Genomic DNA, 18307 nt, shown 5'->3' with positions numbered 1-18307 from the left:
AGCATTTCCTTAGCAAATGAAAAAAAAAAAAAAAAAGCAAGCACCTTTGAAAACAACTGGATGGATTTTTGCACTGACTGATGACTTATAACAATGCAGCTCATATAAACCTGTACTTGTTAAACTTTTTTTTTTAAATTATCTATAATTGTTAATATTCTTGAATTAAAGCAAAGAATTTATAAGTAAATAGTAGGATTTATTTTACTATGTAAAATTCATAAATTATCTGTGTGTACTAACAGAAGATAAGTTTTTAAGTTAAAAAAGTTAGGGAGTTTTTGTATAGCTACTGATACTTGAAAAAGTCAGTTAGGGAGATCCAAACCTCTTGTATTTATCACCAATATCATTGCTAAAATGAAGTGCCAACTCTTAAAGATAGTAATACTAATAATACTAACCTTGACTGCTGGCCCATTGCCAGCTCTTCGTCATCCTACAGAAATATATTATACTTGACCTAAGAAAACATGCGATTGTCCCTCCCCCTCCTTATTCCCACAAACTGGAACAGTATTATGTTAGCATGAGTTGTGCTGAGCCGAATCCAATCTGGAATTAAGAATGCTCCAGGGCATTTTTAATAAACTGTCATTCATTTGAACTCTAACCTTCTTTAATTTGCAGAATCTGGTAACACAGCTGTATACTTCAGCCACATTCATTTCTTTTTCTTTTCTTATCTTGGTGTGAAATGCTGATGATAGGACTAGAAGATATGAAGCTGCAGAAGTAGAAAGTGCTCATTTAAAATAGGCTCAAAACTAAGGAAGAATGATAATAGTTTGCTGGGTTTCTGCCATTCTAAGATGTAAACTTAATTCTAGTAGTGATTTTAATAAAATCCTTGAAGTGCTGGGGTCAGTTAGACTTTCTGAAAGTATATTAAAAAAAAAGGCTTCTATTAGAAAATCCAAAGGATAAAATGAGGCCGTTGTCTTGCAAAGGGGAAAAAACCCCAGTTAATAATGTACTGGGGGCATAGAGTGCTTAGTAGTAAAGAACTTTGTATTCGGAGAGGTTCTCACAGTAAACTCTTTCAAAACATGAATTCTTATTAATTCTTTAGCTGCTATATAAATGGCAGAGTTTTTGTTTAGAGGTATTTAGCCTACGAGAGAGAACGGGGAGAAAAGGAGCAGATCTCGGGCACCAAAGTGTCTGCCGGGCTGGGTCAGGAGCTGCCCGCGGGAGCTCGGGGAGGTAACCTGCCTTCCCAGCAGGTGGCGCTGCAGGGCAGGAGCCGCGCTGCGGGGGGCACGGAGGGCTCTGGGGATGCGCGCGTCCCCCCTCGCCCTGTGACCGCGCGGGAGCGTTTGAAACGCTGCTGGAGCCTTAGAGCGTGTTGCTGATGAACGGCGATTCCTGTGAGAGACCTGCCGGTGTGAATAAAGGGGTTAAGGCTGCATCTGTGGTAATTACATAGCACAGGTGCCCCAGTTTGGGGCGCAAACGGGTGTATGAGATAGCCCAGGTAACAGGGTCATGAATGCAAATTTCATCTTGATCCTTTGTGATGATCAGAGAAGCATGTAAATGTGTTATTATTGACCTGATACCTCAGCAAGGGTCTCAGTTCAATATCTAGAGAGTGAAAAAGTAAAAAAGAAACTGAAAAACAGGACCATACCGATGCTTTGGAGAGGGAAAGACTCCTGGGCGCACGTTATTGTCTAGACGACGTGCCCCTAAAATGCAGCAAGAGGAAATATTTGCCATAGGTCAGAAAGCTAAAATTTGTCACTAGTACTGCTGGTTTTATTCCCATTTCTTACAGTAAGACTGAGAGGTAGTAAACGAACATTAACCCTTAATTCCTTCCTGCTATCATTTTAATTCTAATATCAAAGATGAGAACATGTGCTTACATTAAGAATTTGGTGTATGTTTACAATGTTCCCCCCCCACCTCTGATTTTTCTATCTAGATAATACTGCCTTCAGTGTTTAAAGTTTGTTTTCCATTGCAATGTATCTGCTACAGCTATATAATAAACATGCAAAGATGATTGTGTGTGCAACATCAGCATTCACGCATTCACATTTGATTGTAGTTAATTTAAAGTAAAATAAAAATCAGTTTCTTCTTCACATGCCTGCCACTTAAATCCTGCTGTAGGTGCTGGTGAGACAGTTAACTAGGAAAACACACAACTCTGAACTTGGGTCATATTCAAAAAGCTAAGGAAGAACTAGCTGGCAAATATTGTGTTGAAAGTGGAAACGAAAGTGTAACTTTCAAGTCTACACGTGTTAACGATTTGTGGTTTGAAAAAGTTTTCATATTTAAATTTTTAAAGGTTTTTTCTCTCTCCTTTAAACTTTGATCTCTTTTGTCTGGAAATACAGGAGTATGTTATTAATATACATTAACAAATCCATGGCTTTGTTGTCCACAAGTATTTAATTCCCTGAAATGTTTTAAAATGTAACTGATGTGATATATCAGAATATAGGTGAGTATTCAGTCAGTCGGCAGGTTGGGTACTAAATTCAACTGAACCTCGAGGAAAAGGAGTGCAATGATACTAAAGATATGGAAGTGCTATTATTCTGCCTTCCTATGTTCTCATCTGCCAAACAAATCTACTAATACGGAGTGACTGGGTGTTTAAAGATACTGTCTCAAAGCAAGAGTCTTTATGAATGAATGACTTTGCAGTCTTGAAAGCTTACTACTGTTTCCATTAATGTGTGTTGCCTGGAGTTAACTAGCAGGCTGAAGGCTCAGCAGAAACTATGAGCAGTTTTTAAAAAACACAAGGCCGAGCCTGAGAGATAACCCAAGAAAACAGGTAGAAATATCATACCATGGTTTAGTAGTTGAGCCTTGTCCTTGTTGGAGACAGCATGGGTTTGTGTTCTTGTTCTAAAACAGAAAATGAAGTATCTGGTGTTATATTAGAAATTTAGTATATTTTTTAAGAAATATGATCTCTCTCCTTATGTATTTTTTGGGGCTTTTTTTTTTTTTTTTTTTTTTAGTAATTCCCCCTCCCCCTGCAGAGATTTAAATGCAAATCCAGCTTTTTTATTACTTTATTTTCCTTGAGTATATTTTCTCTTTGGTGCTTCTACTGTGAAAGTTCACTAGGTAGTCCTTTTACAAAGATATCTAAAGCCTTCATCTTTCATGGTTTGTTTTAGTGGAATCTTGCACCTGCACAGACTTTACTGCATAATTTTCACTCCTTGCTATTTCATTTGTATCAATATTACGCTGGTTTTACTTTCTGGGTGGAAGGTTGAACATCAGTAGTTTCAATGCTATTGGTAATTCTGATTCTGCATTCATGAAATACAACTTCTTACACACGAAGGGTATCAGATGTGTTCTTGTATTCCATTTATCTTATTAGAATATTTATAAAGATGCAGATGCAGCTGGTGTCGAAGGGGTAAGTAATCAGTATATCATTTTCAAACAGAGTGTGAGTACTCATTATAATTTGATGAAGACTGCATTATTAATTTTGCTATATTGAACCTGTTATATAGGAGGCAATGTGTTTTCAAATTGAAACAAAAATCATGTGGCTTGTAAACACTGATTGCATGCCATTAGAATTTAGATAACAACAACAAACAAAGATTAAGCATGAAATTTGGAGAAAACATCTTCTTTTCTTTGTAGCCGCACTGATATTCACTGATAGCCACAGTGAGATATTGTCAGACTTTTCAATACACTAGCAAAAGTGAACACTTTTAAATGGCTTACTTGACATACATGAACAAGTGGAATATATCCTTTCTTCCATTACATTTTATTCAGATGTTCTTCCTGAAGTGTTTGCTAATTTATAAGATGTTAATATTTGGACAAAAGAGGTGAGAAAGAAAATATAGGAAATAGGACGTCCATTATTTAAATCATCATATCTCATAAAAACCCAAAGTATATCTGTTGTTTACTTGCAGCTCTTAATGTAAACTGTATCATTTGGATAGGAGGAACTCATACTGGTGTCCTGGTTACCAGAGACTATTCATGACCCTCTAGTTCTGTGAATGTAATGATTCACCCCACAAGTAAATTTCCTGCTGCCAGACAGGTGTCATTTTGTAGTCTCCATTCTTTAGTGTGTTCTCTAAAGAATGTGATGGACCATATAATACTTTTTTTTTTTTTTTTTACTTCTGAATTCTGTTTTCTGAAAAGAAGGTTTGCTGAATTCCTGCAGTAAGCAATTTATCCTACATTCAGTTGGCATTTACCAGTGCTAATTTAAGAGTGGAATCACCCACACTTTCCTACATTTCATACTTCAGAGATTCTCACAGTTGTAAATGAAGAAAATAACTCGGTTGTCACTAAAGCAGTAAGAGATATTTAAAGTTCAGAATCATAGAATAATTTGGGTTAGAAGGGACCACTAGAGGCAATGTGGTCTAAACCCCTACTCCAAACAGGAATAACTTTGAAGTTGGATCAGATTATCTAGGTTTGGTTCTGTCAAGATCTGATACCCAAGGATTGGTGAGCCTATGGCTTCCCTGGGCAACCTGTTCTGCACAGAAGGGTGTTTGCTTTTGATGAAAAATATATAGATTGTCATGACCAGTTTTATATTAAAATAAATACCTATATCTGCATCTAAAATTTCTGGAATTACTATTATGCTGAGTTACCACTACCCTGGATTTAAATAATGTAAATGACATAGAAAATATTTATAAATTGTCTGTACGTGGCAGTGGCCCAGGTTAAATAGGTTTCTGGTGATCTGTATTAGTTCTGTTTTGTATAAATGCTGCTTGTTACTCAATGGATTAATGGAAATAGTAAGATTCTTTTGGTGTTTAAAAGACTACTTTTGTTCGGTTTTGAAACAGCTAAGACAGGAATAGATTTGAACAGCCATTTATCTTAGTTCCTTTTGTGTAGTTTTGTTTGGGTTTTTTTTTTTTTTCCCCCTGTATCTATATAGATTTAAGACTTACTTATTCTAAAGAATATGGAGCTTAAAAAGTTCTCTCTCTTAGGTAGAAGAGCTGATGAATGCACTGGAAAAGACTAGACAAGAATTAGATTCTACCAAAGCACGTCTTGCCTCAACACAGCAGTCTTTGGCTGAAAAAGAAGCACATCTGGCTAACCTGAGAATAGAGCGAAGAAAACAGCTTGAAGAAATTCTAGAAATGAAGTAAGTACATTGATTTCTCTGATTTCTAGAAAAATTAAAATTACTGCTTTTTTGCTATGAGAAGGGTTTTTTTCCTGGATTTGTTTGTTTTGTTCTATTATATATTTGTCTGAATCTAAGGACTTCTAATAGTTGTAAGACTGTTAAATTCCTTTTAACGTATGGAAAGTCTTGGTTTTAGAAATACTCGACTATTGACATGAGGAGAATTTTTTGAAAGCTGTCCTTTGTTACATGCAAATAAAATAGCAGCACAGTATAACTTTCATGAGAAATTGAGAGTCTAAAGCCCCATCTACAGCAAGAATTCTATGTTGGAGTTTCTGTTATTGTCAAATTCACGTAAAGGGTTTATTAACTTTATGTGGATGGTGCAAAGTTTATTGCATTGAATTTGTTAAAAAATCCCCAAACCCAAACCAACAAAAATCTATTTGCATACGCATTATCACTATGTATATGTATACAGAATGAAGAAGGAGGATAGACCTATAATTTAAATCTAACCTCCTACCCACAATAAAGGTAAATATCTGTAATTATGGGATGTTAAAACTCTGACATGATCATTAAAATCTGCAAAAAGAGTAAACCTGTTGTGACTTGGCTAGGCTGGTGTGTAGTTAACATTCAACAAAGAAAATTCACAGTTGTAATTTTGAAAATATTTTATTGAGGGAAGAAAAAATAAACCCCAAACACTTAAGCCATATATAACTTCAGTTAAGTTGTAGATATTCTTGAATTTAAAAGGAAGGTAAATAATCAGAAAAAATTGTTTTAATAATGTTGTTGTAAATAAGACAGATTGGAAATGGAGGCATGTGTACTAGAATTTTATAAAGGTAGATTTTAAGAATGGCTGACATGTAATATGGGTGCAGAAATACTGTCATGTAAGCACAAATATTTCCAGTGAAAGCAAAAGAACTTGTGCTTTGACTTTAATGAGGTTTATATCTATTTAAAAAGAAAATAGGAGCACATATGAATTATAGTATGTGGCATTACATTCTACAATAGAACAGAAAAAGCAGCAGTATTTTTAATTCTTTTGCTGTGATTTTTTTTGGTTGGGTACACAGAACCTCACAGAAAAACTGTGAAGGCATGTATCTTCAGTCTGGGAAGGGAGTTTGGAAAACTGATAAAGTTTTACTTTTGTTTTGATAAAAGCTGTTCCATTTTATGAATAAAGGGTGATGGTACTATGGTGAAAGACCCAGTATCAGTGGTCCAAGTTAGAAATATTTTGGAATTTTAAATGAGATATAAACATATAGTGTGCTTTTAGAGTATAAATTTCTAAAGTAAAATAGTAAAATTAGAAGAAAATTTTAAATTAGGAAATAAAATGAAATTAGTAAAGATTTCTAGTTAAATGTGTGTTGGTTTTGTGTGTGGGTGTGGTGTGGGTGTTTGTTTTTTTGTTTGTTGGTTTTGCTTTCCTGGAGCACTTTTTCTGTGAAGACAGGCTGAGAGAGCTGGGCGTGTTCAGCCTGGAGAAGAGAAGGCTCTGGAGAGAACTTAGAGTAGCCTTCCAGTACCTCAAGGGGCTGACAAGAATTTTAGATGAGGGCTTTTTACAGGGGCATCTAGTGACAAGAAGAGGGGGAATGGCTTTAAACTGGCAGAGGAGAGATTTAGATTAGACATTAGGGAGAAGTTCTTCCCCTGGGGTGTGGCGAGATGCTGGCACAGGTTGCCCAGAGAAGCTGTGGCTGCCCCATCCCTGGCAGTGTTCAAGGCCAGGCTGAACAGGGCTTGGAGCAACCTGGTCTGGTGGAAGGTGATCCTGCCCATGGCAATGATATTGGAACTGGATCTTTAATGTGCCTTACGACTCAAACCATGCTATGATTCTATTAGGAAACGTCTTTTAGAAATAATTCAGGTGTTTCATTAGAGCAGTTTAATTTTTGAAATTGCTCACTGAAATAGGTGTATGACAAACAAACTTTATAAAACTGCTGCATTATCACAGAATATACTAAATATGGTGTTACTTTTTTTTCATGAATAAAGCATTCTCAAAACCAGATTGTAGAAGCAAGACCCAGGTGTCCATGGACAGAATAATGATAATTCTGTGTGTAGTAATATACTAAAAGAATGTGTCTTGGCTATTTTAAGATAATTTATTAATTGGCAGCATTGACTATAACTTCTAGTTGTCATTTTTAAAATTTAATGTTGGGTGATTACAGTTTTTGGCTGCTAGCTCTCAGTTAAATAGGCATGAACAGTGTGTTTAATAACATTCATGATGATTTCCTATGCTTATATTATGTTCAAGTTCCAAACATGACTCTGCATTCTAGGCCCATCTGGCTGACATCGCCAAGATCCATCTTAATATACTGGCTACAATCAGTTGTCAGTTTTAGATAACTTCTTCAGTTGTCATTACATGTTCTTGTATACATTCAGTTATTTAAGGAAGTTTAGAGTAAAAATGGATAGAAGCATAATCTTGCTCAGTATCTGGTTGGTCTTTTTGAACTGGAAACTAGAGAAGTACCCATTAAATGAAAGGTAGTTTGATGGGAGGAGATAAACATCAAGTTATTCTTAACTTGATGCCAACATGTGAAAAAGTAAGATCTATTGTAAAGAATTCCAAAGTTTTAAATTTGGGGAAGGATGTGCATTTGCATATTACTTTCTAAATATGTCTGTCTTTCTTTGGGTTTTTTTTTCCCCAAAAATGTCTATTAAAAAATATTACTATATTAGTTCTGGAGGAGATATTTTTGTTATGGTCGTATTATTTTAGCAGTGCACACATAACTCATACTGACATTAATGGAAGTTACGCATACATGTTAACAGTGAAATTCAGCATGTGTTCAAATCCATCATTTTGGCTAATTGTCTTAATGCTTTGACCTCTTTCTATCTCTGAGAACAACAACAAAAAAAATATCAGTGCACTTTTTATTTTTTAATAAGTGCTAGGTTTAAAAATGTATTGTATAGTGTGACAAAATGTTGATGTTTTTAAGAAATTTATTTATTATCCATAGAAATGTTTCAATTGGCCTGAACTTAAAAATTGGTAGTTAAAAATATATATCAGGACTACTTTTTCCAGACATTGTTTTTGTTTCTGAAAGTGCACAGGAAGGAGCACAGCTTACTGAGACCTTCACAAGGCTTGCCTAGAAAAGCTTATTCATTTTGTAACATGAAGAGCTTGAGGGTAGGAGAAGTTTCTGTGCTGTGATGTGGTAGAGGTTTTTTCAGATGTTTCAGAAATGTCATATTTGTGGAGCATACTTTCATGACCACAAACCATCCACAATGCTTTCGTACAGATGTCCTTTCCTTCCAAAACTCATAAACCTGCTTGTAACAAAATTAGATAGCTGTATAGATAGATAAATGACTGTTTATATAATATTAAAATTGCTGCATATATGTATGTGAAATAAATGCCTGTCTTTATGGAAAGTGGCTTTTACTCTGTGGGATAGATCATCTTTTTAGAAATGGTCAAAATTATTTTCCCTTTGAAAGATATAAAGTTTGACCTGGAGAGCCAATAGTCATAAAAGAAAGTCTAATGGCATGTGAGGGAAAAAGATATAAAAATTATTATCACCCTTTTTGTTAGTTCAACTTGTAAATTTTATACATGTAATCTTCAAGCTGCAACCACTGAAGTTAAAAACAAACAAAAAAACCACCAACTGCCCTAAATGCCCCCAACGTTGTTATCGAAACTTAGGGTTTTCTTAGTTAAAAGTCCTTAAATTAACTTTCTGTGGTGTTTACTCTACTTAGAAATATGTTTAAATACAAGATTTTTTAAAAATAAAGTTATTTCACTGTGGTTTTGCATTAATTTGATGATCTTTCAGTGACTTAGTTACACGTGACAAACACTGCACTTAGAAATGGGTGACCATGAGATAAATCCCCAGACAGGCTGAACTTCATGCTTTGACTTGAAGATCTGTGAATCCTTAATTTTTGAGATCCAGCTGTTAATTACTGAGTGTTTCCTTTAGCAGTCAGCTCAGTACACTCAGTGCTCTAAAGCTTTCAGTGTATCCTGAGTGAAATTCTTGCCAGGAGTTTGAAAGGCAATTTCCTTGCCTTTGATAGAGTTCATGCCATCACCTGTGGGTATTGCTAAATCAGTTTTGTTGGAAGTGACTTTTCCCTGAAATTTACTACAAATTTCCAGAAGAATATATATTTTCCCTTACGTGGAATAAATCAGATTACTTCAGTAACGAAGCATTAAAGATCTTCTAATAAAATAACCAGCTACCGGTCCTTTCATTCAGTAACAAAAATAGAATGTTTCTCTGGTGTCCAAAAAAAAAGATCTTTTAAAATTAGATTTTGCAGTAAATGTTGTTACAGTGACAGTATAATATTAAACATCACTTCCTTTGTTTAAGAATGTCCACCATTTTTTTTCACTGAAAATAAAAAATGAATATTGCTTATCTCTGTTTTTCAGTATGTTTATTTTATTCATTTAACAGCACCTGTGTATAGTCAAGGATGAAATATTTGTGGGAAGAAAGGGATAAAATGTTTTTTTCACCAAGCATTCTGTCCCAGCAGCTGCCACTCTGCAGAAGTGCTGAGCACATACTGCACTTACACCTTATGAGTTAGTGGTTCAGCTCTTCCAACAGGAGAGGACACTTGTATTTGCCACTAGATGCCAGTCTCGGGTGCAAGACCATGGTCTCGGGTCTGCTTGGTTCCACAGAGAATAAACAGCTTCACACTGTAAGCTGGAAGCTCGTCCTCTTGCAGCAGAGAGAATGTGTCTTGTCTGACTGGTGCCCTCCTTCCTTTTAATGCAGGAAATTCAAGTATGGATACCATACAAATGGCTTCAAGTGGGCTTTTGAGGATATTGTAGGGATGAAAAGAGTTTTTGAATGGATTTGGAAGTCAGGGATCACAGCCTAAAAGGGAAGACTATGTAAGATGTAAAACTAGAGAGTCACAGTCAGAGTTTGTAGGGAAGTCAAAATGCTTTATGAAGTACTAGTGGCAGAAATATAAGAAAGTTTACCATTCATCTGTTTCTGCAGACATACCCCTTTTTCCATCTATAAATTTTACTGGAGTAGAAGTTGGGGATTTCACATCTGTGTAGCAGCTCGGCAGGAGCTGCAGCTCTGACAAGGGCTGTTGGATGTCCAGAGAATCTAGACATGTTTCCAGCACCTGGACATATCAGCTCATGTCTGTCCATTACATTCTCCTATTACTAATTCCATCCATCACCATCTCAGAGACATCACCTCCCTTCTGGGGAGGGAAAGGGAAAGCAACTGAATCTATTTTCCTTTATTTATATCCCGATTACTCTACCCCAAGAGGTTCTGTCACCCACAGGATAGTGATTTTTTCCTCATCGCTGTGGGTGCAGCCATGGTCAAAAGTGCATCCGAAATCTCTGTGAGTAGTAAATCCAGTGCACCTGGAACATTTCAGAGTAATTATGTATGCAATTCACCTGTTCAGTGCATACACAGGCCAGAAGCATGGCACTCATTGACAGGCAAATCCCCGATGAAATTATAGGTACTCTATTTGCATGTAGTCATGAAGTTACTGGGTTCTTCCATACAGCAGCAAGGATGAGCAAAGCAGTATAGCAAGGTAGGAGAAACTGGCAGGGTGATTTAAGGTGGCAACTACTCTTTGAAATTCCTTGGAACTCACTCTTTAAAGCCACTTAAAATGATAGCTTCCCTATAGACGCTGTCTGCTTTCTGTGTTACAGGGAGGAAGTGCTTTCCTCCCACCTCTGCTTTTCAGAAAGGAAAGCAAGAAGAGAGATAACTGTTTCTCCTGCCTACACTGGAAACTGAGGTGTTTAAAGAAAAGGTGTGGGCAAAGATGCTTAGTTTATGGCTTTTTTTTAAACACTAGTATATTCTAAAAAGGACCAGCACCTGCCCTAGGGATAGTTGTAGGCTAAGTAATAGTGGATACATGACGCTAAGAGATAGTCTTTGAAGTTTAAGCAAATACACTGGAGTCAGATTTGTCAGACAATATATTAATAAGGTATTATTTTGAAAGTAGGAGAATTTTAGAATACTTTTTTCTTCTTTGTTAGCTCTAGTGCAGCCTATATTTTGAGAAAAAAATGCTATGATAATTTCTCCAGTGTGATTTCTTAAACATATTTTTAGATAACAGTGTGTACAGAGCTGTGGAAAAAAAAATGTTTTGAGAAAGCAGTTTTACTATTTTTTAAAATTTTACTAGAGGGATTATTTTGACTTGTTTCAACTGTGGTAATGTATACTATAAACATGTTAAATGAATGGATAGCAAGTGGATTGCCTCAAAAATTGTACCATTTCAAATGTAGAACACTGGACTGTTTTTTAGTAACCTGTGGACTGCTTCCATTTAATTGTAGGATTCATGCTGAGAGTGTAGAGAGTCATATCCCAAGTTAAATACAAACAAACCAGCAGGATGTTGATACAACTGTGACTTCCATAGGAAGTAGTTAGAATGGTAATGTGGTCTCCTTCTAACTTGGGTGGAAAGTCTCTTGTGACTGCTTTTGCCCCACAGACCTGTAACACAGCATGCCTTGACTAACATTTTTGACACCAACTTGCAAACACCATAAAGATTAGAGAAACCCAAATGAAGGCTTTGTTCTCTGGAACAGAAGCTTTCTTGACTAAAATGAAAAGATGTTTTTCTTTTGTAAACAATGGAGGGGCACAAAGCAATAAAATGTTTCTCTCTGTGAGAGTAGAATGAGTGAACTGTTTACTTGGCAAAGCATTTCTTTTATTTAAAGACATATGAGTGCCACCAAGTTCCTATTCACTTGAGAGTCTTATATGTTCAGACTAAATGATAGCATATTTTGATTTTATTTTATATGGTTCATGATGTTTGAAATTTCATCAGCATGGGAAGAAAGTGTGCCGTTTCTTTTTGTTCTTGTTAAGGGTCATAATTTACTTTCAGACTAGATTGTCACCTGCTGCTGGAGGTAAGTAAGATCAATTTAGGATTCCTCCAAAATGTGATATAAGAGGTTGTATTTTGCCTGCTTTTATATGGGTATCCAAGGAAAGGAAGCTGGAGTCTCTCCCATGTTTCCCGTCCCCTTTAGAAAGTGGGAGGTGCAGCAGAAACCTTTTAAAAGTGTTTCCCTCCCAGGAAGGCAGTGTCTTGCTCTCTGTTATAGAATGGCAGTAGCACTTCTTATGTCACAGCAGCATTGTCTGAAGGTTAACCTGAAAGAGTTCAGTGTATTCCAGACAAGACATATTATGGTTATAATAAGTAAGCATGCTTTTCTGATCTAGAAAATGGGTCTGTTTTCTAACCAGCTTGTTTTCTTCATCTCATAAGTGTTTTGGCATAATTATAATGTGTTTCCATGAGTTATGTTCTAAGAAACTAGAAATTTAAGCTTCTGACTCTCCAGTTGTTAAAATGATCTTCCAGGTTCTTATGATCCATATGGTTTGAGGCATCTGCCACGTAGCAAGGGACTTTGATGGTAGTTGCCACTCTCTATCCTAGTAGTGCACTTTTCTTTCTGATTTTGTTGCCATTATTTTCTCTAGACATTCAGGTACCTTGCCTCACTAGAAAAGTAACAGTCAGTGCTCCAGCAAACATTTTATGTTGGAAATTCCACAATACTTTTTAGGGGTTTTATTTGTCAAGTGCTTTCTCTGGAACCTGAATGGGAGAGAGATCAAGGGGATCCTGCAGCTGCTTTATGAGGGAGAGACTTAAAGACTTTTCACTCTGGGGAGGGGAAGGCAGGGGGAGGATATGTTTGAAGTTTGTAGAATCTCAAAGGAAGGCATAAACTGAAGGTAGAATTGTTGTTTGCCAGATCTCCCAGAATGAGGAATATCAGGCACATGCTGAAGTTAATCAGTGATCGATTCGAAAGAGAGAGAAGTACTGCTTTATGGAGTGGTTGGTTGGTGACCTTCTGGAACTTGCTTCCACAGAGGGCAGGGTGGCATCAGATGGTTCAAAAAGGGATTAGACAAATTCATGGACAAGAGATCCATAAATGGCTATTTTATACTCTTTACCTGCTGTTCTTGAACTATGTTCCTAAAATTTGTTTTCTCTCTGAAGTATTAGCTCTTTCCTCTCACATTGCTCCCTTACAGTGAAACACACAGAGGTAATGATCAGATGATTTTTAATTTTATTTTTTCTTTTTTAAGAACCAGTTATATTAAATAAACTAATACACTCTGGGAAGTTTAAAGGCCATGCTTTGAATAGCCTTTTGCATCTTCTGTTGCCCTATAGTGTATAAGTGGATTTACAAGATGATAGAAGGGACAAAATGATTATTTTAAAGTGCAGTTTGTAAGAGCGAGATATGACTGTAACATGACATTCTCTAGTGATTGAAGCACTTAGAAGACAGGCAGGATTAAAGGTGCTTCAGGTTTACAGGTGTATCAAGCTGCTTGAAGGACTTTGAGATGCAGAGTATTCTAGTCTTTTTGTAATTCAAAAATTAAATAAAGAAATTAAAAGAAAAAATTTAAAGAAGCAATGGCAACTGAAAATCATTACATTTGCTTCTCTGTTTCCCTTTTTTCTTCTTTTAAATCGACCTCTTTGAAATGCTTATTGTCTTTTAATTTCTAAATGTGTTATGGTTTAAAATACACCAGTTTAATCTGTGATATATCTTGATTGATATGTCTTACTGGGAAGTCTAGCAATTTTTAATTTTTAGATTAGGAAGAAGTTTATATGCTATCTATTAAGTATTAAACGCACTTTGGTTTCTGTTGCACAACTGCTTTTTTAATGTAAGAAAATACCAGCAACAAAATAATTTTACCACAAGAAAAATACTATTAAAAAAAGTACTCTGTAATTACTGATCTTGATAAAGCTATAAGTGCTTTTATTAGCTAAAATATTAATTATGATAAAAATGACGAAATAGGATGGCATTTGTTTTGAAGTTCAGCCAGCATGGGAATGTGAAGGCCTCCACCTCTGAATATATACTCGAACAAGTGGTTCAAAAGACAGAAAGGAAGGAGTAGGAGGCTGAAAGTAAAAAAAGTTAGGCTTCTGTTTCATGGATTTTTTTTTTTAAAGCTGACTGAATTACACCCTTGTCTACTGAAACCTCTCAGTGTAATTCTCATTGACCTAGGGCAGCACTGATCAGCTCCAGGCTCCCATATTCCTAACCTCAGCCAACTGAATATGATTCTAGCAGATGTTTCTGCATTTTAGACCTCAAAATATGATGGGTCAGGTTTTTTTTCCTTTTTCCAGTGGCAAATCTTGCATACTTGAGACCCAGGACATGCAATTCAATGGTAGGAATTATGAGCTGAGGGTCTCCCCAGTGGGATAATGCTGAACTTAATTTAAACTCAGATCTTTGAAAATGGAGAACCAAAGAAATTTAATGGTTTAGATCATTTAAACTAAATTACTGGGTTATTGTTTACTATTGTGTAAAAATACGAAGTGTGCTTAGAAATGTATGTGATGATGTTTTCTATTAAAAGGAAAAGGTCTTAAAAAGTTAGGAGAGAACAGCATTGGAAGCAAACAGGAACAACTTAGTGGCAGAAGGGAAAGGTTTGGTCAGCTTTCTCTGCCTCTGCATTACTCCTTAGGTGCTACAAAGTAAATGCATTGCTGCCTCCTTCCTGTGCTTCCTCATTTCTCCCCTTTGCCATGCCCCCAGCAAAATAAGTACTTCTCTCTGTGCTGTGACAGTATAAATATATGTTCCTATTACTTTATTTCCTCTGATTGGGTTCTCTTGTGTGTAATAAGGTGCAAGATCATGCTTGGTGCAAGAGCATGCTTGAAGTCATGCTCTCTTATGTCTGAGAGCGTTTGTTAATGCTTTCTAATGTGCATTCTCTCATGCTTTGTAAGGTGTGAGCTCACGAGGCAGCCTTTCTGCGTATAAAGGCGTAAGGAAGATTTGCTCTTTGATCTAACTGATATAATGACACCTGTAAGAATTTATTGTCATAGAGGCCTGTATCTCTATCATGAAATCAGTCAAAATGTTTCTGTCTTTTGGGAAGGAAAACACACTCATACCATGTTTTAAATACAAGAGAACTTCACACTACTCTTCTGGTGGTGTTCATGCCCTCCCAGTGCACTGTTTATAGGTTACCTATTTAGAGCATAAGACTGATTAATACTTTATTAACACAGTGCCAGGCATAATAGGCTCCCATCCTTCATTGGCCGTCATTGTAATAAATGAGTTAATAATAATAACATGTATCATTATCACTGTTAACGCTATCTAAACAATGCGAATGTGGAAATATTGTAGTAAATAGAGAATTCTCCAAATATGATTGGTAAAATATGGCATAGCACACAAGAATGAGCTAAAGCACTGAATTTCTAACAAACACCACCTCTTGTTTCAAAGCTGTGCTGCTGTTTAGCAGACTAGCAGATCATGATTTATGTGATGACAGTGGAAATTAGGATGAGTTCATCTCAATTTGCTTTGATTGTAAACAAACTTGGCTATGTCCACACTGTTGTGCAGTGTACCAGGGTATCTTAGCAAAATCCTTTTTAAGAAGGTACATTATATAAGTCTGTGCTACGTCTTACAGTCAAGCTGTTGTGTTCAGGATAAACATCACCTTAAAAGGACACCTTGGCTTGCTTCCTTAGGGTGAAGTGGCTTCAACTGAATAGATAAACTTTTCAAGGCGAAACAAAAGCTTGGTGACAGCACAAACTTGTGCAGAATACTTTTAGTGGAAAGTTTTTTTTTCAGTAGTTGGTATGTAGAAATGTTGCATTTGTAGAGGAACTAGTATAATCCCAATAGGAATACTTTGCTTATTATGTTGCGTTTTAGTATTTAAAAGTATATTGGGGGATGGAAGTGAAAGACTTGGTATATTTTTTTCCTAATATTTAACAGTGAATTTCTGAAAACCCATCCAATTTTAGTTTTATAAATATGTAGATACTAAGGGGGGAACTGTGATTTACTGGCTTAGATTAGAAATGTAAAAATACTTTTTTGTGGTTAAACTATTCCCAGTTTCTAACCACTCCTACCTAAAACATGTAGTTTATCTTTGTTGCATTCAACTCTGGCCAAAATTAGGCCACACAGGTCTCTGATGATCACTATATTGCTAAAATGACTCTAGTTAGTAGTTAGTAGGAATTCTTGTTTTTTGCTTCCTAACAAATGCATCTTGCACTCTTTGAAGACTAGTTTACATGGTTCTCATCTTTTAGGTCGGAGGGAAAATGTAGATTGGTCGAACAGAGTCAGTCAGTACTACTTTTCTTTTGTTTTTCAATTCCCCTGAGCTTTCTTTATGGTGAGGAACAGAGATAGGTACTGAGGAGAAAATGTTGAAGGTAGGTTTGATGGGATAAATAGGTCAACTCTGTGTGCAACAAAGAATCAAAGCTAACCTAGGTACTTTCAAGTCTTTATATTACGTGGATTGTGAATGTAAGTTATGGAATGAAATTCTAATTCCTCTTAGATCTACATCCATAAGAATGAAATTTTTTATCCTGCCTTATTTCTGTAGGCTGTAAGACATTTGGATAAAATACAGTCAGGTATGAGCATAGGAGCTTATTGCATCAATCAGTGAGCAGTAGTTAAGGGACTTCCTGGTAGTTAATGCTCAGCTATCTGCATGTTATGGCAAGCTGTGTACCGAAGACTGGTAAGGAAGGAGTGATGTGGTTAATAGAAAGACTGATCTGAACTTTTAATCCCCTCAGTCTAAAACCTCCAAAATATGGAATTTTCTCATCACTATTTAGGGGATTTTACTGTGTTTGATAAGTTATGAATATTTTTGAGAGCTGGACAACCTCATCCAGGTCTTGCATGATTATCTAGAGAAACTCTTTTTAGTTTTCTGTGTGGTCTGTAAACAAAAGGTAAGTAGTTCATGTCTGTGGGATTTCGAGCAGGAGCTGGTGTTGCAGCTAGTGTGAAATTCAGTAGCAAAAGAGTAGAGATTATTACATAACACTTAAAGAACAGGAGCCCAAGAAGTGTGGTAGATCATCATCTGACATCCAGCAACCTGATACCCTCTTGATAGAGTGGAAAATAGTCTGACATTCATGAGGTTAAAGACTTTGCACCTATCGAAACATATTTAAACTTTCAGCATGAATAAAAGAAACTTGACTGCTTTCCAGTTTTGTTTTGGGTGCCCGTTACCCTCCTCTCCCACCTGGATTATTTTGTCAACAACTGAAAGAAAACTGGTGAAATGAAAACAGAGCCTTTTATGGGTTTTGTGGCTGTGCATACACGTGTACCACCCAATTACCCATGGCCGTCCCTCCCGTCAGATCCCTCTTAAAAAAAAATACTACAAGGATCCAATCAGGATGAAAATTACCTACAGTGTTTTCACAGTTGTATTAAGAAGTAGAATTTATATTTTTTTTCTCTCAGAAAGATCTCCCTTCAACACTTCAAAACTATGATGTCTTGTTTAGTCTAATGTAGGTTTTTGTTAGTATCTAGCCTAAAAATGAATCTAATTAACAGATGAACTTAGGAAATCCCTGCTGTAATTTGGCAACTAAATGAATGGGGGATATCAGTATATGACAAGCAACTTCCACTTAAGGCTAATGTAACTATTACCTCATTAGAAGTGCAACTTTACACTCTTCAAATAAAACCTTTATTGAATTTAAAATATGTATTTGACAAAAGACTAGCTGAACTTACTTGAAATTATGCTGCCTTTATTGATACTGACTAGCTTTATAAATGTTTATCTTAATTATGTTTTATTGTGATTAAAAAAGATTGCAGATACTCTGCCATTTCTGTAAAGTGAGCTGTTGGAGCTTTTTCTGTTGGAGCTGTTGAAGATGGGGGTGGGGTACAAAGAATAGTCCAGCTCCAGAGAGGAGGCCCCTCACAGGCCATATGAATCCACTTACATGTAAATTGCTTGTCTATATGAATTAAGGTGAAGGTTATGAAAGAACTGCATTTCTGTGTTTATTGTAGGATTTTTGACAGTCTCTTTCCTCTTTCAAGTAAATTTGGCTTAAGTCCACAGTCAGTACAGTTTTAAGTAAACTCCTCTTTTGTTACATTAACAAGGTTATAACATCACTGAGGCAGATTTCCAGCTG

General features: G+C 36.1%; 1 protein-coding gene across 19 annotated transcripts in view; it reads left to right on the top strand.

Annotated features, from left to right (window-relative positions):
- ERC2 (ELKS/RAB6-interacting/CAST family member 2) overlaps nt 1-18307 on the top strand; it is a 488016-nt gene that overhangs the window by 257026 nt on the left and 212683 nt on the right. For 18 of the 19 annotated variants that reach the window (XR_003993765.1, XR_003993764.1, XR_003993761.1 and 15 more), the window contains one exon: nt 4989-5149. Coding sequence is in view for 2 of the 19 variants with exons in the window: in XM_030501570.1 (XP_030357430.1) it covers nt 4989-5149 (161 nt within the window). In the remaining 17 variants the exon portion in view is untranslated. Of the gene's footprint in view, nt 1-4988; nt 5154-15104; nt 15116-18307 lie in introns of those variants that run through there. The other variant, XM_030501571.1, reaches the window with a different exon arrangement.

The sequence above is a fragment of the Strigops habroptila genome, chromosome 11 (assembly GCF_004027225.2).
Source record: "Strigops habroptila isolate Jane chromosome 11, bStrHab1.2.pri, whole genome shotgun sequence".
NCBI classification, from domain to species: domain Eukaryota; kingdom Metazoa; phylum Chordata; class Aves; order Psittaciformes; family Psittacidae; genus Strigops; species Strigops habroptila.
This window is presented reverse-complemented; position numbering and strand designations above follow the sequence as displayed.